Consider the following 27,421-nt stretch of genomic DNA (forward strand, 5'->3'; position numbering starts at 1 on the left):
TATTACCAAATATCTACCTTTGTTAAATGCATTTTATTTTTTCTTTGCTATTATTTTAGAGGGACAAAGGAGTATTAGTTTTTATTATATTATATATGGTGATCTCCTCATCTTTTTTTAGATAATATTCTACATATATTTTTAGCCCGTTTGACAATTGGTATTAAATGGTGGAAATGATAAATGAAAAGTTTGTATAATTTTGATAGAAATTTTTTTTGATAAGTTTAATGTTATTTTTTAAAAAAAATTCATTTCAATGTATTACTATTTGATAATGTGATATTAGGGTGTAATAAAAAAATATGAAAAAAAACTTTTTCATGAATAAATTTTTATGAAGAATTCATAAAAATTTATACTACAAAGTATCCTCATTACCTCTTTAATTATTAATAACTATACGGACTATTTGTTTTTCTCTCTTTACTCTGATATATGTAAAAATACCATTTAATCTAATCGACTAAAATATAAAGTGTGAAGGAATATTGGAATGTTAATAGGGAAGAAAAATTGAAGTTATTAGTTAGAAATAATAAAAAATAAATAAAATAATAATTAATTTTCTCATTTGCGATAAAAATTTACCCCGGAGAAGGTAGGGAAAATCTTTTCTTTCAAATAAGGAAAATCATCTTTTTTTTTTTTAAATTTTAGTTTATTTTCATTTTACCTCTTTCACAATTATTTTAATTACTTAATTGGATCTCTAATTACATTTTCTCTATTAGTTTGACTTCTTTTACCCTTTAAATATTATTCTCAATCCAAGCGAGTCTGGATCAGCTTGTGATTTTCTTTTTTCAAAAACTCACACTGGACAGCATAAACATGAAGGTAAAATGCTTTGATTAACCTACACATTTTTTAATCACTCATTTCCCTTAATATTCTCCTTTTCATTCTCTCTTTTAGATTTTCTTTTTTTTAACTTAATTAATAATATTGCCTGTTTATTGTCTTTTTGATAAGCCATTAAAAAAACTGAATTTTTTATTTTTCATTTTTCATTTTTCTTATTACAAAGATAAAATGCTTCCCTTTTCTTTTCAATAAATTAAAATATGAATAAATTTTTTAAAATTTTATAATTGTTGAATTTGAAAGATTAAATAATAATAATATATTGGTTTTATTATTTGATTCAGGTAAAAAAATAATTAGGAAAAAAAAGAAAGTGAATAAATGTCAACATCATCAGCAACACCAAGGGGATCTGGTAGTAACGAAGGTGCAATGTTAGGATCATCATTAATGGATAATCTTTTAGGTTTATTAAGAGTTAAAGTTATTAGAGGTATTAATTTGGCTGTTAGAGATGTTCGAACCAGTGACCCTTATGTTGTTATTAAGATGGGAAAACAGGTTAGTCTTTTTTTTTTTTTTTTAATTTTATCTGTACAAATTGTTTTATGAGACTATTTTATTAATAAGGCGCGCTTTAAATATGAGTTAAATAATTCATCTTATACATATTATGAGAATATAGACTATTTTATTTCATCGTCTAACCATAGATCGATTTTTCACAATAATATCTCTTTTATTGATTAATGTCTTAATCTTAATATTTCTTATTTTTGATAATCACTTCTTATATATATTTGGCCTAATTTAATGGAAGGGTTTTTATTGCGTAATTTGTTAGTCTTTTAGAACATTCATTTTTATTGTGTACCTTGATTAGGTTACCATTATTTGAATAACAATTTTTGAGGGAGGAATTTGAATAAAATAAAAATCTCCTTTTTAAATAAACAAATTTCATTGAAAGTGAAATTGAAAAGTAATAAGAAATGTTCATTAGGGTCATCGAGTTGATTTCGAGTTATGTTTTTTGAATTGGTATAAATTCAAGTCTTAATTTATATTCTAATAATTTGTTTTAACTTGGCTATTTAACCTATGTATAGTCTGTCTTAAAATGTGACCATCTCATACAATAATTTATGCTCATATAGATTGGTCAAATGGTTGAGTGTTTTTCCTTGTGATATAAGTTAGATTCATACCAAAAAGAATTTATTTTCTCTTTTTATTGTCTATACGGATTCTCAAGTCTAATCTTAAATAAAAAATATATATTATTGTTCAAATATATGAAAAATAACACATGATTGTGCTAAGATTTTCTTAGAAAAAATTAAAACATTTGAGAAGGAAGACAACATTAATTAAACATATACATTTAAATGTGGTTTCTTGGCTCCTTTCTAATATTTTAAAATTTTATTATTTCAGAAATTAAAGACTCGAGTTATAAATAAAGATGTGAATCCCGAATGGAACGAGGATCTCACCCTTTCAGTTTCAGATCCCACATTACCCATTCAACTGGTAATAAAGTTTAATATTTTGTTTTTTTTGGCATATTTACTTTAAATGCCTTATTTTTTTAGTTGATAACTTTTTTCTTTACTTATTTTTTTTTATGAAGTTTAATTATTTACATGATTAGAGTTAAATTTAACTTAGATTTTGTTAAGGTTACGTTTTGTCTACATATGTTGATGATTTAATAAAAACTACGTAGAATATATTTTTTCCCAAAAAAACGAACTTGAAATTTTTTTTGAGCTACTATTAAAAACAACATTTTGTAAGAAAGAATTTAATAAACTTTCTCTGTCAAACACTACCTACTAATAACTAAAGATATCCAACTTTTTGTAAGGGTAAACTTGTATAAGTCACGTTCTTCTGATTAGATCAGAAAACACTATAAGAAACGACATCACCTACATAATTCAGTAATTCATTAATTAATATAAAAACATTAGCATATAGTGTTTGAAAAAGATATATATTTTTAGATAATTCTTCATAAAAAAAAATTAATTTTTGTACTAATTCTTTTTATTTTTTGGAAATTTCACGTGCTAATCTTGAATTTTCGGCTTTTCCACGTGGTGAACAAACATTTTTTTTAATCCACGTGATGACCCTGACCTTATAACTTTTCTATGTGGTAGACAAAAGGGAAGTTTTTTTTATTAACTTTACGTTATTTTTATAGAAAGTAATGACATTTCTTTGAAAAAAACAAACGTCGTGATCGCTTTAATTGGCCACATAATTTAAAATCCAGTTAAAAATAAGTACTTAATTTAACCAAAAATTTAACATTTTTTCTACCACAAAGAAAAGTTAAAAGTTGAAGGTCACTACGCAAATTTAAAAAACATTTATGAAAAACCAAAAACTTAGGGTCACTTAAGAATTTATTTTTTTTTAAAAAAAAAAAAGAAATGTTGAAGAGTAAACTAATTTGGACCCCTTTGATTATGGTTATAGACAGTTTATGATCATGACATGTTTAGTAAAGATGATAAAATGGGAGAAGCAGAATTTGATATAAAAGCCTTCATAGATGCCTTGAAGATGAATTTAGATTCTCTTCCAAGTGGGACTCTTATTACAAGAATTGTTCCTTGTAGACAAAATTGTTTATCTGAAGAAAGTAGGATTATTTGGGTTGATTCAAGGATCATTCAATACCTTTGTTTGAGATTAAAAAATGTTGAATGTGGAGAAGTTGAACTTCAACTACAATGGATTGATCTTCCTGGTTGCAAAGGATTATAGATATTTACTCCCTCGCATCGGGTAACGGCTAATAACTTATAGTTGATTGAAATGATTGATTTGACTAGCTGATATTATCAATTTTGTTTGACCGGTTGATTTTAAACACACTGGTGGGAATAACTTGTTGTAAATTAGCTAATTCTTAACAAGGTGTTTCAGTCAACTAATTTATCAAATACGTGCGTTAGATGGTTTAACCATCCAATTATCTATTTGTACATATATAAGCTATAATTATCTAATACGCTATTTTATCTGATACCACTTTATTTTATTTTGATTCTAATGTTTATGGACTATGTTTTCTTTACTAAATATTACATAAAGCATAAATAATAAATATTTTATTTGAAAATATCGTACTCAAAACTCATAAGAATGTACATATAGCACATGTATAATGATTTGTAACTTTCTTTATTCCTTTCGTTTAGCTATTTTTTATTTTCGAAAAAGGTTGAAACTTTTGAGAAAATTTTCTTGTATTTATTGGTATTTATACTAAAAGACGATGTATGGGTTGAATTTGATTCTAAAAAAGTTTGTAGGGTCTAGAATTAAAAAATAAATCTTAAGGAGTATGTTTTAAAAGTATATGGAGTATAATATAGTTATTTCACTAAATTTTATCAAGAATAGAAATTAAGAGCATGAATTTGCTTTTTTTAAAAATTACACAATAATTTTTATATTTAATTATTGTGAAATTGAAAAAAAAAATTTAGAAAGTAATACTTCAATATATAAAAAATCAATTAATAACAAAATAAATTGTTATGAATATGTTATAGTAAGTACTTACTATGACACAGTTATAACAATATATTAGAATCATTTAATTTTATATTAAGTGAACCCTATAAAAATCTTTTATATTCCGCCATAATAAAAGACAGATAATAAAATAAAGAAAATTTATTTATCAAACAACTCGTTATTCGAATTATAGTTTAATATTGTTTATGATCCACTATTTTACTCATTTCACTTCAATAATTCAGAAAATATAAAGGGAATAATATAATTTGATTAAAAAACATTTTCAAGTGAGGCTTTACGATTACCAACTTGAACTTTTTTATCATGATGTTGCTTTTCTAAATGGTTTCCTTATTTGTAATAAGAAATAATTTAAATAAGAAAATTAATTAAAAATCCCACATTTATTTTATCAGATGATAAAAAATTTACTTTTGTATTATTTAATTTTCTTAAAATATTTTTCCGTTGTTTCACATGTGAATATTATTCTGTTGTTATACAATATAAAGTGACTGGAAATATTTTAGATGGATAAATGATATAAATTAAAATTTGAGAAATTCCACATGCATCTTCATGAAACGCTAGTGGTAGCACTTTTGTAAGATTTTTTCACATGGTAGCATTCAGTTTATACACTATTTAACTGTCATAGCATTTTCCGTTAAATTCTTATTAATTTTCGTTTAATTCATCATTTGCAAAATTTTTCCACATGGTAGCATCCAATTTTTGTTCTCAAATATTTAATTCACTATTTTAACGTTTAAATCACCAATTAATCTATCAACACCCTTAAATGTTGTAACAATTAAGTAGATATGTATATATTAGTGTTTGGAATGCACCTTTTGAACTTATGAAATGCACCTTTTAAGCTTATAAAATGCGCATTTTGAATTATTTATTAGTATTTGTAATGCACCTTTTGAACTTTGTAAAGCCAATAATTTGAATGAAAATAAAATTGTTACAACATTTAATGGCTTTGATAAATTAATCGGTGAATTAAACGTTAAAATGGTGAATTAAACATTTGAGAAAAATTGGATGCAACCATGTGGAAAAATCTTACAAAATGATGAATTAAACAGAAATTAACAAGAATTTAACGCAAAATGTTACAGCAGTTAGATAGTGCATAAATTGGATGCTACTATGTGAAAAAATCTTATAAAAGTGTAACCACTGGCGTTTTATGAAAACTAAATACTACCATGTGGAATTTCCCTTCCCATTTTATATATTAATCAAAAGGTTAATTTTTTGTTATATGAGAGAATAAAGGTGAGATTTTTAGATTTTAATTTACCACAAAATTATGATAACTCCTGAATAGAATTGAATTAGGATAATTATGATAATATAAAAATAGACTACTCGACTAGAAGAGTTTAATAGAGTATATTACTGTATCACAAATTCTTGTGAGAGGCGGTCTCTTTAAGAGATCATTTATAATTGAATCGGCCCATTATATGTTTTTTAGAATATTGTAAGTAGGTATTAAGAATAATATAAATAGACATTTAAAATATTGAAAGTAAGCATTAAGAATACAGTAAATAAGCATTAATGATAATGTAAGTAGGCATTAAGAATATGATAAGTAGACATTAATTTTTAATGAGCTGAGCTTGAGATATGTCTATTAATGAGACAGTCTCTCAAGAGACTAGCTATTACTGTATATAGCATGTCTTGGGAAATATGAATACAAGAGTCCTTTAAGGGTAAATTACGTTAATTTGTTAAATATGGACTTTTGATATGGACCCGTCTCGTTATGATACATCTTAAATAAATATTGAAAATTTGAAATGAATAAGCAAAAAAAATATAAAAAGTCAAATTATAGCAAAGTTTTGAAAATAATTCCCAAGATAAGCTGTTTTTTTTCCCAAAGTTGTAGTTTGGAGTTATTCGCTGTTAGTAACAGCGAACAAAGAATGGAGTTCAAAAAAAGTCAAAGAGTTTGTTCGCTGTTACTGACATAGAACAAATATTTACACTATTTTTGACCTTTAGTCTTTATTCGTTGTTACTAACAGCGAACAGATGCGTTCTAAAATCAGCAACTTCCCCTTTCTTTCTCATTTTCCCCCAATTCCACTAAACCCTAAAAGTCGATATTTTCTCCCTCTTTTTCCTTCGCCAAAAACCTTGAAACCTCCAATTAATCCCTCCCTCTTCCAATCCAACACTAGTAAAGTGTCTAGCATATACTTGCAGTTGTCTAAGGTATAATTTTCTTTGTTTTCTTGTTTTTTAATACGAAAATTAGCGTTTTTTTCTTCCTTATCTAATTTTCATTCTTCGTTTAAAATGCAGCTTATTACTTGTACAAATACTACTCATTTAGTTCAATATAAGCTTATTAAGGTAATGTATTATTGATTTTTTACTTATTTGTGCATTCTTTTTAATTTGGCTCAAGCACATTAGGTTTTTTTTGTGTGGATGATGTGAGTTTAGTACCATGTTATCACTACTCATTTGAATTAATAATTATGTACTTAGTTTACTTGGTGATTATATTGATTTAGTTTATGTAAATGTAGGTAATTAATTATGTTTGTTGATTTTGTTTTTTATATTGATCATATGTAATTAATTTGTTATGTATATTGAGTATATTTATTTTAATTGAATTAGTTAATTAGTTTATGTACATGTAGTTAAATAGTTATGTAAATGTAGTTAATTAATTATGTATCTTCGTGAATGTACTTGGTGATGAAGTTGATTTTATATGTGTTCATGTAGAAATGGCATCATTTCGTGTGACTATTGCATGTTTTTGGAGTTGTTCCATTCGTACAAGCGGTAATAAGATTAGTAATAGCGAACAGACTCTTTGTCTTTCATGAACCCTTTGCTTTTGTTCGTTGTTACTAAGTGCGAACATTCCAAATCTCAATTCTGAAAAAAAACTACTTATCTTGAAAAATAGTTTCAAAACTTTATTATAATTCGAATTTTTTATATTTTGTTGCTTATTTGTTTCAAATTTTCGAATAGCCGATCATATAAAAGAGAAAGCCTTGGTATGGAATGGACCTGGCTACATTAATATAGTCTCACATTCCTGAAGATATTATTTTCATAGAGATTGTAATTCTACACTCCTTAAAATTTCAGTGTCTACAACATATAAGTTTTGCTTTGTCTTTTATTTTCTTTAATAAGAAGCGAAATAGGTTATAAGTTACTTGGGTATGTTGGAATCTAATTCATAGCAAGTGTTGAATTATTAGAAAATAATTAAAATATAAGATTATTCACGCTGAATGAGTGAAGAATAATATTATTAACGTCAATTTTTTCTTTTAACAAATCATAGACAGAGCTTAGAAAAAGGAACTTTTGGCATAGCAACAAATCAGGTATTGATTTTATCGACAGGGACACGCAAGTCGTGAAGCGAACTTCAAACAAAACGAGTTTGTTTGGAGCGGTATGAAGCCCATATGCACATAGCACACAAGCCATGTCGAGCACCTTCATGCCAAAACGAGTTTGTTTGGGCAGTATGAAACCTGTATACCACGTAGCACACAAGCCATGTAGAGCAACCTTGTGCCAGGCACCCACATAGCACACAAGCCATGTAGAGCAACCTTGTGCCAGGCACCCACATAGCACACAAACCACTTCTCAGGCTCACCTCACTCATGTCGCTCCCACCCAAGACCTACTTCTCATCATGCATCATACCACACTCAAGCCACAAGACTCACATTCACGTCTGTCGTCTGGTGTAAGTCTGTCGTGCTAAGTTCAGGCAGGCCCAACCCAATATGTTTCTCGATATCGTTAATGTGTTCAACACCGTTGATCTTTGGGTATCGGTAAGACTAGTACAAAGATTACAACAAGAGCCAACACTGAGAAATACGGTTACACACATTTAACAAGGCTTACGCCTAAACATATCATTCTTTAATACATAAGCTAACGACATCAAAACACTACTACATTGTTCCAAATATCTAAACCTACTCCAGTGTCACATGATTCGCTAATCTTCTCGGGAATAGCAGATCAAGAAAAACCGAAACACGGTCTATTTCTTTGAGTGAATCGCAAATTCAAAAAGCGAATTATGTAACACTGAAACCTACAATCCATATTACAACATTAATAAGAGTACAAGTTAGGAATGAACCTACAACACCAAACACCTAAGAGAAGAAACAACATACATTTACATAAACAAAACCATCATCCACCCTCACCAATCACAAAAAAGAGAAAAAATTCTACTTCTAAGCCTACTTAACATCATCACAAGCATCAACAGCAAGAACCTTAACTTTGTCATAGTCATAAATCGCGGGTTTTACCACATACTCTTCGGGCGCAACAGGTTGTTTCGTAACAAAAACACTCCAAACAAACATCACAGTGTAAGCTCCTAAAGCTCCACAGGCAATGCCAATAATCAAAGCTGTAAGAACCCTAACCGTGCAATCGGTTTTTTGTCGAATAGTCACCGGTTTCACATCCTTAGGGACCGTTTGAGGATCTAACGGCTGCGAATGCATCCAATATGGAACTTGTCTTAACTTAAAACTCCATGAAAACACCTTACATACTTGAGTGGAGTTTGCATTTGATGAACTTAATCCTATGAATACATCTTGACCCTTAAACATTTCAAATAGATCAATTGGACATGATAACAATGGGGAAACTGGTCTTGTTTCATCTGCCTTACTCATTCGAATCTCGAATCGTTTCGAACTTGCTTCATAATCAATCCAACATTGAAGTTTCTTCCCACTACTCAAATCCAGATTTAGTTCAGAAGAATTTGATACTTTAACAGATACTAAACTACCAATATTAATTCCAACATGATTACCATCCAAATCCCCAAATTGATTATCCATTTTTGTATCAATTTCAACAGCAAAAAAAGCCCTATTTTTCTTCTGAATTAGTTCATTAGATAAACCAAACAGTTTCCCATTATACCCATCTGATGAATACCCATTAGGAAGCATTACAAAAGCAAGACCATCCCCATTTTCAGGGGACAAAGAAAATGAAAAATAGGTTCCAAAAGAAGCCTTAATATTTCTGCCCAATTTGTTCATACCCATAGTAATAGGCTTCCTATACATCATCCTACCCGCACTAAAACCCCATGATTGAGTGATTTGAACAAATGACCCATTCTCATCCAACTTGGTATCTCCAAAAAACCCAATTTCATTCAAAAAATTGGAGTTTTTAGCAAAAGATTTGAACCCAAATGAAGAAGATGACTGAGCTAGAAATAAACCAGGAAAACAAATTAAAAAAACAACAGAGAAGAACAGCAAATAGTACCTTGAAAAGTAAATTGAAGCCATGGTTGATGTTTGTAATGGATTTATGGAGATGGGTAGCTTTCTACGGCAGATAAGATAGCATCTAATTCCTGGGTAATGTAAAAAATTGGGGATTTTTGGTTGTATTTAGGGTTTGGCGTGGTATAGTATAGTGGAGTGTAGAGAGTAGAGACTAGAGTATTGAAATTTAGGCTCGAAGGAAGTGAAAAGAATTTAATGCCATTACTCGATATAATACAACTTTTACTTTTTCATGTTGGTCGTTGAACTATTCTGACTCAATCACTATCCCTCCGTCTCTAAAAGATTGTCATATTTTTTTAGTTCGTCATTTTTATTTTATTATAATTTTATTTTATAGGATAAAAATATTTAAATAAAATAATCTTATGATTTGATTATCTTTATTAAACTGCTCATGTATATCAAATGTGTTATAAATTATCACTTATAATTTCAAAAATTCTCAAATAAAACGGTCTATAATGAGACTTTTTCTATAAAGTTGACCTAATATTTATTATTTTTATTATTTTAAAGTACTGATCACTTATTATTTTTATAGTCTTAAAATGATTTTTTATAATCTTAAAATAATTATTTATAATCTTAAAAAAATTAATTAGAAAATAAACTAATAATATTAATTTATCTCATGATAAAATAATCTAATAAATTGTTACAATTTTACAAAATTTTTTTTCCTTTCTATAATGGCTTTAGTATTAAATATTTTAGAAAGATGCTAAAGAGGGTGGCAGAAGAGGCCACTATAAGTTGAAGTTATACTAACATGCTTTGTGGACAGCTTTGCTTTTGGCTTTAATAAGGGTGTGGGACCACTTTTGTTGACAGTTGCCACTCAACTATTACTGCTCCGTTTAGTCTCTTTAAAATTTAACACTTTTTATTGAGTAAAATCTTATTGTTCCTCTCATAGCTGTTTCTCCGTGTATAGGGTAGGCATTTACTTAAGGCTTAAAGTTAGAAAGAGCTTTAAAATTATAAAATGCTTATTAAGAAAGAAAACATTTAAAAATTTAAAATTTATGAGTAGTCTTTTTATTATTTAAGAATTATATGACACATCTATATTTTTATTTTTTCATACACCCGTTCTACGTTCAGAATCGACACTCCACAGAGAGGGCCCATTTCTTTCAATTTGCATAAGGCTCATTTCTTTCAATTTGAATAAGGCCCATATAATGACAGAAACGACACTGCTTCCTCTGTTTTGAAATATTTGTTACATTACAGTATTGACACTATTATACTTCAAGTTTATTTTATGTACTATGACTAATATGTATGAAAAAATATAATTAAATGAATTCTTGTTTTAATCTACTATTTACATACTTTCATAATGTTAACTTTTTACAATTTTTAAATGTGCATAATTCTATATATAAATGATCAAAATAATACATCAAATCGCATAAAATGTCAAATGTAATAACTACAATAGAACGGAGAAAGGATGAAATTGTCTTATTATAAGACGAGTCTATGTAATCAATTTATTAGTCAAATTGATCACTCTATGACTATAAAATATAATCACTTTAAAACTGCAAACGATCACTTTAAGATTATCAATGATCATTTTAAGAGTTAAAACAATAAGTCTACATTGGATCAACCCAATAAAAATGATTTTATCGTGAAATCGTTTTATTTGAGAATTTGTGTTTTATTTTATTTTAGTTTAGTTTTTTTATTTTACTATGATTTTCTTTTATGATATGTTTGTTAACAATAATTTTATTTAAAAATATATACTTAGTTTATATTTTGATTTGAACCTATTTCACCCTTACTTTTAAAAGTTTTTAAATTGAGAATGACAAGTTAAATTTTTGTTACTCTCAAATTCTTTATTTGAGTATGTTTTGTTAATTTAAATTTATAATTTGAAATGAATTGTTTGTTTTCAAACATAATTTTATAAACATGTCTCCCTCAGTGTCTTTAATTCTCATTCATACTTCTAAATTTTATTTTATTATTTACACAATTAATTTATATGGTCTCACTCAATGATAGAGGGAAGGGAGTATCACGATAGTTAAATAACATCACTTAAATTTGAAAAAAAAAGTAATTAAAATATTAAAGTGTATGGTGTTGAATTGATTGAGTAGTTATTTTTCAACAATTAAGTCTCTAGTTCAAGCCCCAACAACCACTAATAAAAAAGTAACATTTGTAACCCTTTATTTGTATCTAGGCCAGTGCAATGGAGCCGATAAGGATCGGGCCGAATTCCAATGAAAATGGGTCGGGCTGGGTCCTGAAAAATTGAAGGTGGGCTTAAGCAGGCCGGGCTTAATAGGCCCAATCCTATCCAGCCCGACTCCTTTTCATTATTCAATTACAATAATTAGCAATTAAATATAAGTTTCTGACTGGAGATCAAATTATACTATTAGATACTTATTGTCTACTCAAAGTAATTGTGCAAGAGCAACTGCCTAAAGTTTTTATTTTAACAAAAATAAGAAAAAAAAAATATTATGATCAACATCTCAATAATTTTAATTGCTCTGCTTCACATTTTTTGTCAGTATACATATTGCTTTATTACTAAATAAAAAATTAGTTGTATAAAACATTATAACAAAATAAGATGAACATTAATCAAAAAATATTCCCTCCGTTTTTTAAAGTTGTTCCAATTTGTTATTTTTATTGTTTTATTTGTTATTTTCACAAAAATCTTTCAATTTATATCATAAATTTTAGTCAAAATTAACCTTGTCTAACTCTATCATCATTTTAATGGAGTATGTTAATAATGTTTATCGTCTCCATATATCTTCCATTGATTTTAATTTTAATATTTTTATATTGTTTATGGGTCTCACATATTTTTCAATAACTTTATAAAAATATTTTTTTAATAGTTTTGATCACTATTTTTTTCCACTAACTTTCTTTTAATAATTTTTTAATGTGTTTGGTCTCCACTTTTCCTCTATCAAATTTATCATACATTAAAATTAATATTTTTACCATCTAAAAGATTTTATTTTTCATAATTTCGTAAACATTCCTTGTGAAAACTTCGTTAACGGAGAAAGTATATCTTGAAATATAAATAAAATATCAAAAAATTAACTGCAATAAAAATTCATAAAAACAAAAAAATGACCATAACATCGACATATAGCAAGAGTCACAAACAAAAATTAGAAATTTAATCGAAGATAGATTTAATAAATTAACTTACAAAGGGAGTGATTATTAAAAAGAACAATATCTAATTATAGGAGTATAAAGCTTACCAGACACTATTTCTGTTATGAATGGTAGTATACTAATGTGATTATAAATGATAGTATACTAATGTGCGACTTGAGTGCACATTAAAGGGTTGAATTCATGTGTGTGACTCTTGAGTTGTGGAATCCAAAAGGGTGTAATAAGGTGAAGAGTATTCATGGGAATTATTGGTGTTAATGAAGATTAAGGTGAAGAGTCTCATGTGTGTGACTCTTGAGATAATGCCTTTTCAAGTTCTTAGAGTTATTTCATAGTATTCATTACCCTAAATTAACTATGTATTTATGTGAGCCATTCATCTTCAAGTACCTAGCACTATAAATAGGGCTCTCATACCCACACTTCAAGTATGTAAAAACACATCAAACACAACCCTTAAGCCAAACACATAGCCTATTGTTGTTATCTCTATCTCAATTGTAATTCTTCATATTGAAGTGTTGTTTGTATTCATTTGATATAATATAAACATAACTACACACCACGGAGGACGTAGCCATCATTGGGTGAACCTCCTTAAATTTTTGTGTCCTTGTTTGTTACTTTGTCAAACTTATTTTTGCTCATTGTTGTTTGTTCTTAACATCGTAAGTATTTGGCGATCGTTTTCAATTGGTATCAGAGCCAAGGTTATTTTGCGGTGTTTTAAGAAATTATTACTTGAAAATCATGACTACAATGAAGCTCGATATTGAGAAGTTTGATAGGAATGTAAACTTTGGCTTATGGCAAGTCAAAATGAGAGCCATTTTGATTCAAAATGGTGTGCACAAGGCGATTGATGGTGTAGAGAAGATGCCGGAAGGAATGTCCGCATCGAGACGGGAAGAGATAGACACAAAGGCGTTATCGGCAATCCAATTATGCTTATCCAATGAAGTTCTAAGAGAGGTTGTTAAAGAAACAACAACCAAGAGTATATGGGAGAAATTGGAATCACTCTACATGGCCAAGAGTGTTACCAATAGGCTACTTTTGAAGAGTAGACTCTACGACTTACGCTTGGAGGAAGGTAAACCTTTAAAACCTCACTTGGATGAGTTTTGTTCCATTGTTATGGATTTACAAAACATTGATGTTAAGCTTGATGATGAAGACTTGGCAATTTATCTTTTATGTTCTTTACCCCCTTCTTATAAAAATTTTAGAGAAACTCTACTTTATGGTAGAGATAATTTGAGTAGTGATGATGTGAAGAATGCCTTGACTCAAAGGGATCTCATTGATACACAATTGTCACAAAAGTCACCAAGCAATGCTAGTGACGGTTTGTTTGTAAGAGGGAGGTCACAAGAGAAAGGTTCCACTAGTGGGAGTGGAAACAAGGGTAAAGGAAGGTCCAAGTCCGTGAGGCCAAACAAAAATAAGTCTTGTAACTATTGCAAGCTTAAGGGCCACATCAAGAAGGATTGTTGGAAGCTTAAGAGAAAGCTAGAAGAAGAGGCAAGGGAAGGAACTAGCAATGCCAATGCTAGTTACGTGAATGATAGTGATGATGGCGATGTTCTTGTTGCCACTCATGAGTACAAAGGTAATAATGAATGGATTCTTGATTCGGGGTGCACATTCCACATGACTCCCAACAAAACTTTCTTCCATACATTTGAAAGTGTTGATGGGGGAAATGTTACCATGGGAAACAACACCACATGTAAGGTTGTTGGGATTGGGAGCATTAAAATTAAAATGTTTGATGGGATTGTGAGGACCTTAACCGATGTAAGGTATGTCCCGGGCTTGAAAAAGAATCTTTTATCTTTGGGTACTCTTGATAAGATCGGGTGTAGAATCACTTGTGAAGGTGGAGTTATGAAGGTAGCCAAGGGTTCACTAGTGGTGATGAAGGGGAGGTTGAATGGGAGTTTGTATGCTCTTCAAGGTTCAACCATTCTTGGCTCGGCGAATGTATCCACAAGCACAATGTCCGATCGTGACACCAAACTTTGGCACTTAAGGCTTGGTCACATGAGCGAAAGAGAACTTGTGCAGGTCGTCCTCAACAAAATGGTGTTGCGGAGAGGATGAATAAAACGTTATTGGAAAGGGCAAGATGCATGCTAAATCAAGCAAATTTGGGGAAACAATTTTGGGCCGAAGCGGTGGCTACGGCATGTTATTTGATCAACCGTTCACCTCATACCGCCTTGAAGTTCAAGTCGCCACAAGAGGTATGGTACAACACTCCGGTAAACTATTCTAGTCTTAGAATCTTTGGTTGTCCAGCTTATATTCATGTAAATGATGGTAAGTTAGAACCTAGGGCTAGAAAAGGTATCTTTGTGGGGTATGGAGTGGGTGTAAAGGGGTATAGGGTATGGTGTAATGATTCAAAGAAAATTATTGTTTCTAGAGATGTTGTTTTTGATGAAGATAGCATGCTTATATCTAATGTTGAAAAACCTTTTAATAATGATGATAATGAAGCACAAGTAGAGGTTGAATCCTCCAATATTGATAATGAGAAAAATGATGATGTTCAACAAAGGTCTCCTCCTTTGTCCACAACTAGGCAAAGAAGGAAGATCGTGGCTCCAAGGAGGTACATTGAAGAGTGTGATTATGTTGTTTATGCTCTCAACATTGCTAGCGAAGTCGAAGGGTTAAATGAACCAAGTACGTACAAGGAGGCTATGGCCTCAAATGACTCAAGCAAGTGGTTGATTGCTATGAAACAAGAGATGGAATCTCTTGCGAACAATGGAACTTGGGATATCGTTGTTGCACCAAAGAAAAAGAAGATTGTGGGGTGCAAGTGGATATTCAAGAGGAAGGAGGGTCCTTCTAGTGATATTCCTCCCATCTACAAAGCAAGGGTTGTTGCAAAGGGATACTCTCAAATTGAGGGTATTGATTTTCACGAAGTTTTCTCTCCGGTCGTGAAACACTCTTCTATTAGGGCATTGCTTGCTTTGGTGGCGATGGAGGATTTGGAGTTACATCAATTGGATGTAAAGACGGCTTTTCTTCACGGTGAGCTTGAAGAAGAAATCTTTATGAAGCAACCGGAAGGTTTTGAGGTAGCCGGTAAGGATAATCATGTGTGTAGATTGAAGAGGTCATTGTATGGGTTGAAGCAATCTCCAAGGCAATGGTACAAAAGGTTTGATTCCTTTATGATTTCACATGATTTTGTTAGAAGTTCTTATGATAGCTGTGTTTATCTTAAGAAATTTGAAGATGGTTCTTTACTATATTTGCTCTTATATGTTGATGATATGCTAGTAGCATGTAGCTCTTTGCTTAAGGTGGAGGACTTGAAAGAGTTTCTTTCAAGTGAATTTGATATGAAAGATCTTGGTGAAGCCAAGAAGATTCTTGGGATGGAGATTTTGAGAGATCGGGCTAAGGGTGTCTTATACCTTAGTCAAAGGAAGTACATTGAGAAAGTTGTTCAACGTTTCTCCATGGATGATGCTAAAGGTGTGTCTACTCCTCTTGCTTCTCATTTCAAATTGTCCAAGAATTTGTGTCCACAAACAAAAGAGGAAGAAGAGCAAATGGTAAGAATTCCATACACTAGTGCCGTTGGTAGCGTTATGTATGCTATGGTATGCTCTAGGCCCGACATTGCTCATGCGGTGAGTTTGGTGAGTAGATATATGTCTAATCCGGGTAAGGGACATTGGGAGGCACTAAAATGGCTATTGAGGTATTTGAAAGATACTTCAAATGTTTGTCTCATGTATGGGAAAAATTCAAGTGAGCTAACCGGGTTTTGTGACTCGGATTATGGTGGTGATCTAGATAATAGAAAGTCCACAAGTGGGTTCGTGTTTACTTTGGGTGGTTCGGCGATTAGTTGGCAATCATCTTTGCAAGATGTGGTTGCTCTTTCTACAACCTAAGCGGAGTACATAGCCGTGGCCGAGTCATTCAAGGAAGCAAAATGGCTTAAAGGTCTTGTTGGTGAAATGTGCAATAAGGTGTGTGAGGTAAGTGTGCATTGTGATAGTCAAAGTGCAATACATTTGGCTAGAAATCAAAATACATTTCATAGAAGGTCCAAGCACATTGATATTAAGTATAACTTTATCCGGGATGAAGTTGAGCACAAAAGGGTGTTATTGAAGAAAATTGACACTACGGAAAATCCGGCCGACATGATGACAAAGTCATTACCTACTACCAAGTTTGAGTTATGTGTTGACTTGGTAGGTTTAGCTCCTTGCTTGAGATAATGCCCTCTTGGGCATTTTGAGGTGTGTATGTTTTTTGAATATGAAGTGGATTGATGAAAGTTGTGACTTGGGTGAACTCAAGTCAAGGTGGAGATTGTTATGAATGGTAGTATACTAATGTGATTATAAATGATAGTATACTAATGTGTGACTTGAGTGCACATTAAAGGGTTGAATTCATGTGTGTGACTCTTGAGTTGTGAAATCCAAAAGGGTGTAATAAGGTGAAGAGTATTCATGGGAATTATTGGTGTTAATGAAGATTAAGGTGAAGAGTCTCATGTGTGTGACTCTTGAGATAATGCCTTTTCAAGTTCTTAGAGTTATTTCATAGTATTCATTACCCTAAATTAACTATGTATTTATGTGAGCCATTCATCTTCAAGTACCTAGCACTATAAATAGGGCTCTCATACCCACACTTCAAGTATGTAAAAACACATCAAACACAACCCTTAAGCCAAACACATAGCCTATTGTTGTTATCTCTATCTCAATTGTAATTCTTCATATTGAAGTGTTGTTTGTATTCATTTGATATAATATAAACATAACTACACACCACGGAGGACGTAGCCATCATTGGGTGAACCTCCTTAAATTTTTGTGTCCTTGTTTGTTACTTTGTCAAACTTATTTTTGCTCATTGTTGTTTGTTCTTAACATCGTAAGTATTTGGCGATCGTTTTCAATTTCAAAGAATAAAAACCTACCAGACTTGATTTGCTATTTATCATTTGGTACTGTTTTTAGTGTTTACGATAACATCACAGCTCATTGCACAGCTCTAAACCCTTATCCAGCCCGCCCCTTGTATATTAAATAAGGCCCGTTTGTAACCTGCCCCGTATTCAGCCCACCCCACTTTAAACCCTTAAAATTAAGGGTTGGATCCGGGGCTCCGGCCCATTGCACAACTCTATTTGTATTGTTTGTTAAAATAAAAGATACAAATAAAGTTATTTGTATCTTTTATTTTGACAAATGACACAAATAATTATCATTTTAACAAATGATACAAATAATATTTATTTGTATGGTTTGTGTTAACAAACGATATAAATAGTACTTAATTATTAGTGACATTACTTATTTTTTTTCTAGATCCGACTCTACTCTCACTTATTATTAAACTTTGAGTCAAATGATTTTGTTAAAATCTCTTGCAGAATGAGGGATTATTGATTATTAGTGGATTAGTACTCCTATCTCTAATATGGGTATGTGTATAATATATTATCCTTTGAATTTACATCATTATACTAAATTACTCATGTGTTTTTAGGTGAAATATGAAAATATAAATAATAAATACAAAAGAGATTGTATTGTGTGAAATTTTTTAAATAAAGTTGAAATATGTGAATGAAATGAGACAAATTAAAAGGGAGGAAGAAAGTATATATAGTTTGACCTTGATTTTGAAAGATTGAACATTTGTCTTTTTTGATTTAAGGGTATACTAAAAATTGAGAAGAAATAAATTATTTTTATAAATAGTGAGAATCATTTAAGGGGAAAGGATCTATACGTATTTTCTCGTTAGCTAGTCCCGTATCCCATCTGGCAATAGAATGGGCAAGGGAGTTGCCATTACAAGCAACAAAACTACAACAAAATCCATTCAACCTAGAGACATGCGAAAAAAAATACAATCATAAAGCAAATGAATAGGAGAAAGGTCGAACGCCCTTTTATCAATCGCTCTAACCACATTCATAGAGTCGCCTTCTAGATGAACAAGGCAATACCCGAACCGGATAGCAATCTCCAAACCAAAAAGGACGGCAGCAGCCTCACTAATCTCAAGGGACCATAATGCCTTCACCCGCCGAATGCCAACCAACAAGAGTTTATTTGAATTGTCTCTAAAAACCATACCCAAACCTCGATCAGTCCTACTAGAGACATGAATATCAAAATTAATATTCACCCAAGAATCAAGAGGAAGACTCCAAAAACTAAATCTCAAAAGATGATCACGGGGAATAAGAAACTTTGTAGCATAAGCATTATAATCTCGAACTATATTGTGAAATTTAGTCGTTAAGCTCACAGGATCAAACTTCTCATCAGTGAAAATCTCTTTGTTTTTCAAGAACCAAGTCTCCCACATAGTAGGGCAAAACGAAAGAAAAAAGTCCTCCGAAGAGTGATCATGAATCTAAAGAAGAAACTCGAGCATAGAAGACCTAGGCGAGCCTCTTTTATCACTGCAGAAGCAAAAAAGTGAGACCAAATGGGAGCATTATTGTGACAGTCAACCAAAGCAAATTTATTATGTTTAATTCATAATTCATGGTTATATCACTATTTAAAAATTTATTTGAAATAAAAACCTCATAATCACAACTTACTTAAAAGTAATTTTTAATTTATTAATTTTGTTTTGTTATTAATTTTGATTGATTAAATTATTATGTTAGCAAATTTTTAATTTTAATGTTGTATCATTACTGTTAGATACTTAGATTATTAAATTTTATGCTATATTGTTGATAGTATACTTTTAATTCAGTTATTATATGTTATAATGTTAGCAAATTTATTTGAAAGTGAAAAAAAAGACAACAAACACAATAACTTTTAAAGAGAAAAAAAGGGGTTTTGGATAAATTTTATGTTATAAGGTTAGTTTTATGTTATAATGTTAGCAAATTTATTCGAAGGTGGAAAACAAAAAAAAAAAAAAAACAACGAACACAATAATTTTAAGAGAGACAAAAAGAGGTTATGGATGAATTTGTGTTATAGATACAAGTTAGGGCCCAAAAAATATTTTTCGTCGCAGCCCCAAAAGGTTCAGGGCCGGCCTTGGTTACGAACATGGCTGTCGATTAGCAAGGGTAAAGCGGGCTACTATCCAGGGCCCCGAATTTTTTAAGGCCTAAAAAATTTAATTTGACATTCGAGTGATATTAATTTGAATTAAATTTAGATGTAGTTTATATTTTTTTTGCTAAATAATATGAATTATTGGTGCTTATTTTATAAATTAATTCAAACATCAACAATTAAAAACAAAAGAATGTATTAATTTGATTTTTTTTTTTTGAAATTCCTCCCCCTCTTGTGCACGCACATGAAGGGTTGGTTTTTTCTCCTTTGGTACTTTCCTGTATTATTTGATCTTAGATTATATAAAAATTTCATTTTCCCAAAAAAGGTAATAATTGAACTATATTAGATCATACTAAGTTTTGAATATTTGGTTTTTTTGTGGTGGACAACTGTCTTTTTTTTTTTTTTTTTACACATGATAACCCATTTTAAAGAGTTTATTTATTGACATAAAGAAATGTTGTAATCACCCATCATCATCATACTTGTATCTCATTTATATAAAAATAAAATTATGATCAAGATATGAGGAGGAAAAAAAAAAACGACAACTCATACCTATAAAGAAGAATATGGTTAAAGAGTCTCTCCACTCAAGAAAAATATTCGAAATGAGTGAACCTGTATCTATCTGGAAGCCTACAACTTACAACACATGTTGACCATTAAAAAAATAAAAATAAATAAATAAATAAATAAAAATAAAAAATTTTAAAATTTTTTAAATTTTTTTTAAAAAATAATTTTACTTAGGTTAAATTCAATTAAAAAATTTAAATCAAGAAATTAGATTTAAGAGATTAGAATGAATCAAATATACCTATAATTTGACTTGTTCAATTTTGCGAATTGCATTTTTAAACTTCATACCTGGAGTAGCTGAAAGCAAAGATTTCGATCAGCTTACTGAGAATTTTCCATCCGTGTATACATTGTTTAATGTATTGTAACAATGTTACACATACGAAATAAAAAAAATAAAAAATAAAAATTAGGCATAAAAAAATATAAAATATAAAATAAAATATACAATAAAAAATAAAAATAAAAATAAATAAAAATTTAAAAAATAAAAATAGAACAAATAAAAAACTTATATTTACTAATTTCTACTCCTATGTGAAATTTCTAAAGATTTCGGTCAATTCCCTTAAAATTCTCCAACCGTATTTACATTTTGTTGATGTATAGTATACAATGCTACACAAACGAAATCTAAAAACATGAAAAATAAAAAAAAAAACAAATAAACAAATAAAAAATAAAAAAAATAAAAACAAAAAATAAGACATAGAAAAATAAAAAATAACCTAGGTTTACTATTTACTAAATTAAATTTCATTAAAAATTTTCAACTAAAAAAAAATCAAATGGATGAAATTAGAATAAATCAAATCTATGTACTTTTTGACTTTTTCAATCTCGCGAATTGCACTCTTTAACTTCATACCAAAAAATAAAAGCAAAAATTTCGGAGAATTCTTTGAGAATTATCCAACTGTAATTACATTCTTTGTTGTATTGTAACAAAGTTACACAAAAGAAATTGTTAGATCGATTCATTTAGGTTATAATTTAGGTTATTTAGGTCGAATTCAGAAACTAAACAATGGCGGAATTTGATGATTTGATAAAGAAAAATATTTCTCGTCGGTATTTAATGAAAGAAGTTCTTGGTGAAGGTACCTATGGTGTCGTCTACAAAGCCTACGATACCCAGGTTCATTATGTTACAACAATTTTTCATCTTCGACTACCCTATTTTTTCATTTAATTTGTTATTTATGATCGTTTTAATCATTCAATTGATTCTATGCAGTTGAATTATAATGTTGCAATCAAGAAAATTCGTCATGGGAAGCGAAGGGAAGGTGTGAATTTCACCGCATTAAGAGAAATCAAGTTATTGAAAGAACTTGATGATCCAAACATAATTAAAATGATAGATGTTTACTCTCATAAGAGAAATTTATATCTTGTATTTGAGTTTATGGAGAGTGATCTTGAAGGTGTTCTTCGAGATCCGAATATAATACTATCTCCTGCTGATATTAAATCTTATTTACAAATGACACTCAAAGCACTTGCGTTTTGTCACAAGAAATACATCTTGCACAGGTATTTTTTTTATTATTTGCAATCACTGACCTTGAATTCATACTTTCTGGTTTAAACTATTTGATTGATTTTTCGATTGATTGGAAAATTTGTAGAGATATGAAGCCAAACAATTTGTTGCTAGCAGCGGATGGACAACTTAAACTTGGAGATTTTGGTTTATCGCGTATTTTTGGTGGTCCGGAGCGTAGGTTCACCCATGCAGTAAGTATTAATAATGGAGATCATTAATATCCTTTTAATTTAAATGAAGTTATAGTATTAGAAAGATAAATTAGTTAGGAATTACACTTGTATATGTGCTTGTTCTAGTATAAAAATACGATTTTAGTCATGGTCACGGTAACGGTCACTAAACAGATTTTATGGTCAATATATTATTTTGTGGACAATGCAACCTATATTTCGGTCGCGCTAAATTCAAAACGTTTATAATACGGTTGCGATACGGTGATATGACCTTGTTTTTGCACTAGAGTGCTGGTTTCTGGTTGAATAACTCATTGTGAAATAGTTCGGTTTTTTATTTTAATTACTCCGTCGCATTAAAACTATCTGATTTCTATTTTGGCTATGACGTAGACATTTTCTTCGATTTTACTCCATATATTAAAATAATGTATCTTTTCATGTCATCAGTACATTTTAAATGAGACTGAGGGAGTATTTTATCTTTAAGACATTCTCTTTTTAAAGGTTTTTGCTAGGTGGTACAGAGCACCTGAGCTCCTATTTGGCGCAAAACGATATGGTCCTGCAGTTGATATCTGGGGTGCTGCTTGTATCTTTGCAGAACTTATGTTGAGAAGACCATTTCTACCGGTTAGCTATATGTTCCTTCTATATCTTGGATGTTTGAGGTGCTTTTTCGGGTCATCTGGTTGATTTCAGACTGGGTATTTTGTGTTAAATCGATGTGTCCATATTATTTTTTACATAATTGTAAATCATTTTTAAACTCGGGTCAAATTGAATTCGGTTATAAGGTCGGATAAAACACCTCTACCTATATGAGATCTATATTTTTGGAATTGATGTCAAAAGTGGAGCAAAAATTGACAAATTTTTAAAGTTTGTGTGCAATTTAAAGAATTATGATATTTCCAAAGACTCCGGTATTGTCCGTATAGATCTAAGTATCCACAAGACTTGGAGTTTGGTGCTTTAAATCCCATTTTCCTTTAGTAACTCAACTGATAGGGTGTCATAGATTGATTAATTATAGTCATGCAAGCATAGTAGACTATTAGAACAAGAAATGTTATACATCTATAAAAGGGTTCATGACTTCTTAAAACTTGGGTAGTTGTTGGCTTGTTGCTCTAAAAATCTTGGTCTTATTTCTTTGAAACATTAATCTTGGTGCTAGTTTCAAAGATATTTTATCAGATGAAAGCCAATGGAAACCTTTATGTTGTATTTGAACCATGATTTCATTTAAAAATTCAGTATTTGGCAGCTCAAATAACTCAAGTTTGTATTTGAGTCAATTTTACCCTTGTTTCTATATTTGAACGGGATCGAAATAATTAATGACTAAATTAGGATTAGTCCAATGATATGTCCAATGACTAACTCAAGTTTGCCATTTAATTATATCAAAATGTCTGTTATGCTTTCTTAGGATTCATATTGGTTGAAATTTTCAGCTATCTTGGTAGGAATTTGCTATTTTTATTTCCCATCCAGTAAATTCCTTTTTTTCCACAAGGAATTGTGATGTCTTTCTATGGGATCGCGGGCCTCTTTATTAGCTCCTTTTGTGGTGTGCAATTTCGTGGAATGTAGGTAGTGGTTATGATCTTTTCAAATAAAAGAAGGAATAGTATGTATTTTTCGTTGGGGATTTCCTCGAAAAAATCGTCACATCTTTTTCCGATATCTTATAAAGGATATCCAATCTATTAGAATAGAACTTAAAGAGGGTATTTCTGCTCGTCGTGTTCTTTATCTGGAAATTAGAGGCCAGGGAGCCATTCCTTTGACGCGTACTGATGAAAATATGATTCCACGAGAAATTGAACAAAAAGTTGCTGAATTGGCCTATATTTTGCGTGTACCAATTGTGGTATTTTGAAAGAGAAAGTGATTCTGCCACGTATTCATGGACAGGCAGGAATTGCTTTGCTTTCACTTTTCGCAATTTCAATAGCCGTAAACACTCTTTTTTTTCTTCAGTGGACTCTTTTTTCTATTTCTGTATTCTTTTGCGAGTCAAGGACTAATTAGCACTATCAAATCACAAAAAAACAAAGAAGAGATTCATGGATTCGATACACGGGAATAGAATTCATGTTTGATAAAAATATTAGATCGCAGAACGTCGACAAACGCGACAGGTTCATTAACAATTTATAGATGAAAAATAAAATGGAAAAAAAAATATTTATTCCTTTTCTATATCTTATATCTATAGTATTTTTACCCTGTGGATCTCTTTATCATTTCAAAAAAGTCTGGAATCTTGGGTTACTAATTGGTGGAATACTACGCAATCAGAAACTTTTTTAAACGACATTCAAGAAAATAATCTTCTAGAAAAATTCATCGAATCAGAGGAGCTTCACTTGTTGGACGAAATGATAAAGGAATAGCCGGAAACACATCTACAAAAGCTCCGTATAGGAATCCACAATGAAACCATTCAATTGATCAAAATGCACAATGCGGATTGTATCCACATGATTTTGCACTTCTCGACGAATTTAATCTGTTTTCTTATTCTGAGCGGTTATTCTATTCTGGGAAAAAACAAACTTATTCTTCTTAACTCTTGGGTTCAGGAATTCCTATATAACTTAAGCGACACAAAAAAAGCTTTTTTGATTCTTTTATTAACTGATTTATGTATCGGATTTCATTCGCCCCATGGTTGGGAACTAATGATTGGCTCTATCTACAAAGATTTTTGATTTGCCCATAACGATCAAATTATATCTAGTCTTGTTTCTACGTTTCCAGTTATTCTAAATACAATTTTGAAATATTGGATTTTCCGTTATTTAAATCATGTATCCCCATCACTTGTAGTGATTTATCATTCAATGAATGATTGAAAAGACAAAATAGGGGTTTACGGATATGAATCGAATTCGAAATTCGAACGCGATGTTTATTACTTTGTACATAATCACAACATTACAAAATTGACTTCCTCTTTCTATTTATACCCATCTAAGACGGGAAGTTTCTCCCATATTCCAGTAATAACATATTATTTCAGTAAATTTAGTTTTCACTTAAAGTAAATAACAGAATCGGGGATAGGGAACTATACTAGCAACCTACCCAGTTTATTTTAGAAATTTTCGAAATCAATGATTGGACCATGCAAACTATAAATACCTTTTCTTGGATAAAAGATTAGATTACTCGATCCATTTGCATATCACACGTGTTAGATATAATAACTCGATCCTCCATTTCGAATGCATATCCCATTTTCGCACAGCAAGGTTATGAAAATCCACGAGAAGCAACTGGACGTATTGTATGTGCCAATTGCCATTTAGCTAATAAGCAAGGGTTTATGCTGCTATTTGAGGTTTGTTCTTTGCTTTCCAGCCAAATCTTACAATAATTTGAAATAAATTACTTATACCCAAACATAAAATTAGTAAATTAGTGACTTTCCAAAGTTGGGATGGTATTGATATTGTGCTAATTCTATTATATTGTTTCGTTTCCAGTGGACAATATTTTTTGAATTGGATGCCTCTATAGATTGTATAAAACAAGTTCTCGTGTGTGACGGTCTCATCATGAGACGCTTCTCATGTATGAGCTGAATTGCCCATTTAATACAATTATTAGCATATAAACTCTTTGTTTTTAAGGTCGACTCATCGAGAGTTGGTCTCTCATAAAAGTAGCTCATTTTATAATGTTTCATATTTTTGTAGGGTTCAAGTGACATTGATCAATTAGGCAAAATATTTGCCGCCTTTGGGACCCCAATGGCTAATCAATGGCCTGATATGGCGTGCCTTCCTGGTTATGTGCAATTCCAATGTGTATCAGCGCCTCCCATACGTACATTATTCCCTATGGCTAGTGATGATGCTTTGGATTTGTTATTAAAGATGTTTGCTTATGATCCTAAAGCTCGGATCACAGCACAACAAGCTTTGCAGCACAGGTCCGTCTTTACCGTTAGAGTATATAACAAATTCTTCAATTATAAGCTCAAGTAGTTGGTTGAATTGGTTCCTTAATATTGTATCAGAGCCAGCGTGACAAGAGGTCATGGGTTCGAATATTGACCACCCCTAATTTAATGTAGAATATTCAGCGCCTATGCGCATCCACACTTCTAACCCAATGGGCTCTCGTATGAGGGGCGTATTAAAGTATATAACATACGCTGAAGCTTAAGTTTTTGGTTGAGATGATTCCTCAACACCGTCAAACTACATCATCATCATATCAAGTATATCCCGCTCATAGGAACTATGGTCAGAGTCTGGGGAGGGAATAAAGAAGGCAACTCATACCCATAAAGGAGAGTGTGGTTAAAGATTCCCTTGGCTCAAGAAAAAAATTTCAAAGAGAATGTAGCTACTCGGAAGCCTGTAACTTACAACACTGTCAAACTGCATTTTCGTTTTTTGTGTAGTACTCTACATACTCCCTCATTCGCTATGAAAATGCACCATATAACTCAAAAACCTCTCACATATTTGAATTATGTCGTGCTTTCTCATAGGTGCACGGGGAGTGTTTAGGTCCATCTAATGCTTATGCTATTTTGATTTCTTTGGTTCAAAATTCAGATACTTCACATCACAACCGGCAGCAACGCCTCCGAATTCGCTACCCCGACACCGATACTCGAAGGTTCCGAAATCTAATCCAAATGACGGACCTTGTGTGTTGTCTCCACCTAGAAAACATAGAAGAGTAAAGAAGTGATGAGGTGAAGAAGGATCAAGAAAATGTTGATAATGATGATCATGTCACTGAGAGGAGGTTCTTGCTGGCACAAGATATGGCAACACACCAATGTCCATGGATTTTTCCAATAATACTTTTTCAAAGTATAGTTATTTCTCATTTTTCCATAATACTTTTTCAAAGTATAGTTATTTCTCATTTTTTCCTTATCTATTGAAATCTTTTTTTAATCTGCATAATGAACTGTCATGTTGCATACGGGTTTATGGATAAATGTAAACTGCTATGTGACATATAATTATGTATGAAATTTATTTGACATTGCGGTTTATGGATAAATATAAACTGATATATGACAAAGATCGAAAGACAAAGGACCCTCGATCGGAATGCCTCACCTCTCCTTTTAAG

General features: G+C 30.8%; 3 protein-coding genes and 1 pseudogene across 3 annotated transcripts; 3 read left to right on the forward strand and 1 right to left on the reverse strand.

The window, feature by feature from the left end:
* The first annotated feature begins 1,159 nt into the window (after positions 1 to 1,159).
* On the forward strand, positions 1,160 to 3,769 carry LOC130798233 (protein C2-DOMAIN ABA-RELATED 4-like). Its single transcript, XM_057661136.1, has 3 exons — positions 1,160 to 1,368; positions 2,245 to 2,340; positions 3,298 to 3,769. The coding sequence occupies exons 1-3, from the start codon at positions 1,189 to 1,191 to the stop codon at positions 3,586 to 3,588; spliced, it is 567 nt and encodes a 188-aa protein (XP_057517119.1). The 5' UTR covers positions 1,160 to 1,188; the 3' UTR covers positions 3,589 to 3,769.
* Positions 3,770 to 8,262: 4,493 nt separating this feature from the next.
* LOC130798346 (probable L-type lectin-domain containing receptor kinase S.7) lies at positions 8,263 to 9,896 on the reverse strand. The gene has a single exon (XM_057661285.1). It carries the CDS (start codon positions 9,711 to 9,713, stop codon positions 8,628 to 8,630), a length of 1,086 nt encoding a protein of 361 aa, XP_057517268.1. The 5' UTR covers positions 9,714 to 9,896; the 3' UTR covers positions 8,263 to 8,627.
* Positions 9,897 to 21,394: 11,498 nt separating this feature from the next.
* LOC130798314 (cyclin-dependent kinase D-1-like) lies at positions 21,395 to 27,349 on the forward strand. The gene is made up of 6 exons (XM_057661250.1): positions 21,395 to 21,719; positions 21,819 to 22,117; positions 22,213 to 22,321; positions 22,814 to 22,939; positions 26,020 to 26,255; positions 26,890 to 27,349. Exons 1-6 carry the CDS (start codon positions 21,609 to 21,611, stop codon positions 27,026 to 27,028), a joined length of 1,020 nt encoding a protein of 339 aa, XP_057517233.1. The 5' UTR covers positions 21,395 to 21,608; the 3' UTR covers positions 27,029 to 27,349.
* On the forward strand, positions 22,946 to 26,009 carry LOC130798315 (chloroplast envelope membrane protein-like; annotated as a pseudogene).
* Positions 27,350 to 27,421: the final 72 nt, after the last annotated feature.

Source organism: Amaranthus tricolor, chromosome 13 (genome assembly GCF_026212465.1).
Source record: "Amaranthus tricolor cultivar Red isolate AtriRed21 chromosome 13, ASM2621246v1, whole genome shotgun sequence".
In the NCBI taxonomy this organism is placed as follows: Eukaryota; Viridiplantae; Streptophyta; class Magnoliopsida; order Caryophyllales; family Amaranthaceae; genus Amaranthus; species Amaranthus tricolor.

Coding starts and splice junctions, on each gene's coding strand:
- LOC130798233 (XM_057661136.1), top strand. CDS start 1,189: ATGTCAACATCATCAGCAACACCAAGGGGATCTGGTAGTAACGAAGGT. Junction 1,369..2,244: donor TTATTAAGATGGGAAAACAG/GTTAGTCTTTTT, acceptor TTATTATTTCAG/AAATTAAAGACTCGAGTTAT. Junction 2,341..3,297: donor CCACATTACCCATTCAACTG/GTAATAAAGTTT, acceptor TTATGGTTATAG/ACAGTTTATGATCATGACAT.
- LOC130798346 (XM_057661285.1), bottom strand. CDS start 9,713: ATGGCTTCAATTTACTTTTCAAGGTACTATTTGCTGTTCTTCTCTGTT.
- LOC130798314 (XM_057661250.1), top strand. CDS start 21,609: ATGGCGGAATTTGATGATTTGATAAAGAAAAATATTTCTCGTCGGTAT. Junction 21,720..21,818: donor ACAAAGCCTACGATACCCAG/GTTCATTATGTT, acceptor GATTCTATGCAG/TTGAATTATAATGTTGCAAT. Junction 22,322..22,813: donor AGCGTAGGTTCACCCATGCA/GTAAGTATTAAT, acceptor CTCTTTTTAAAG/GTTTTTGCTAGGTGGTACAG.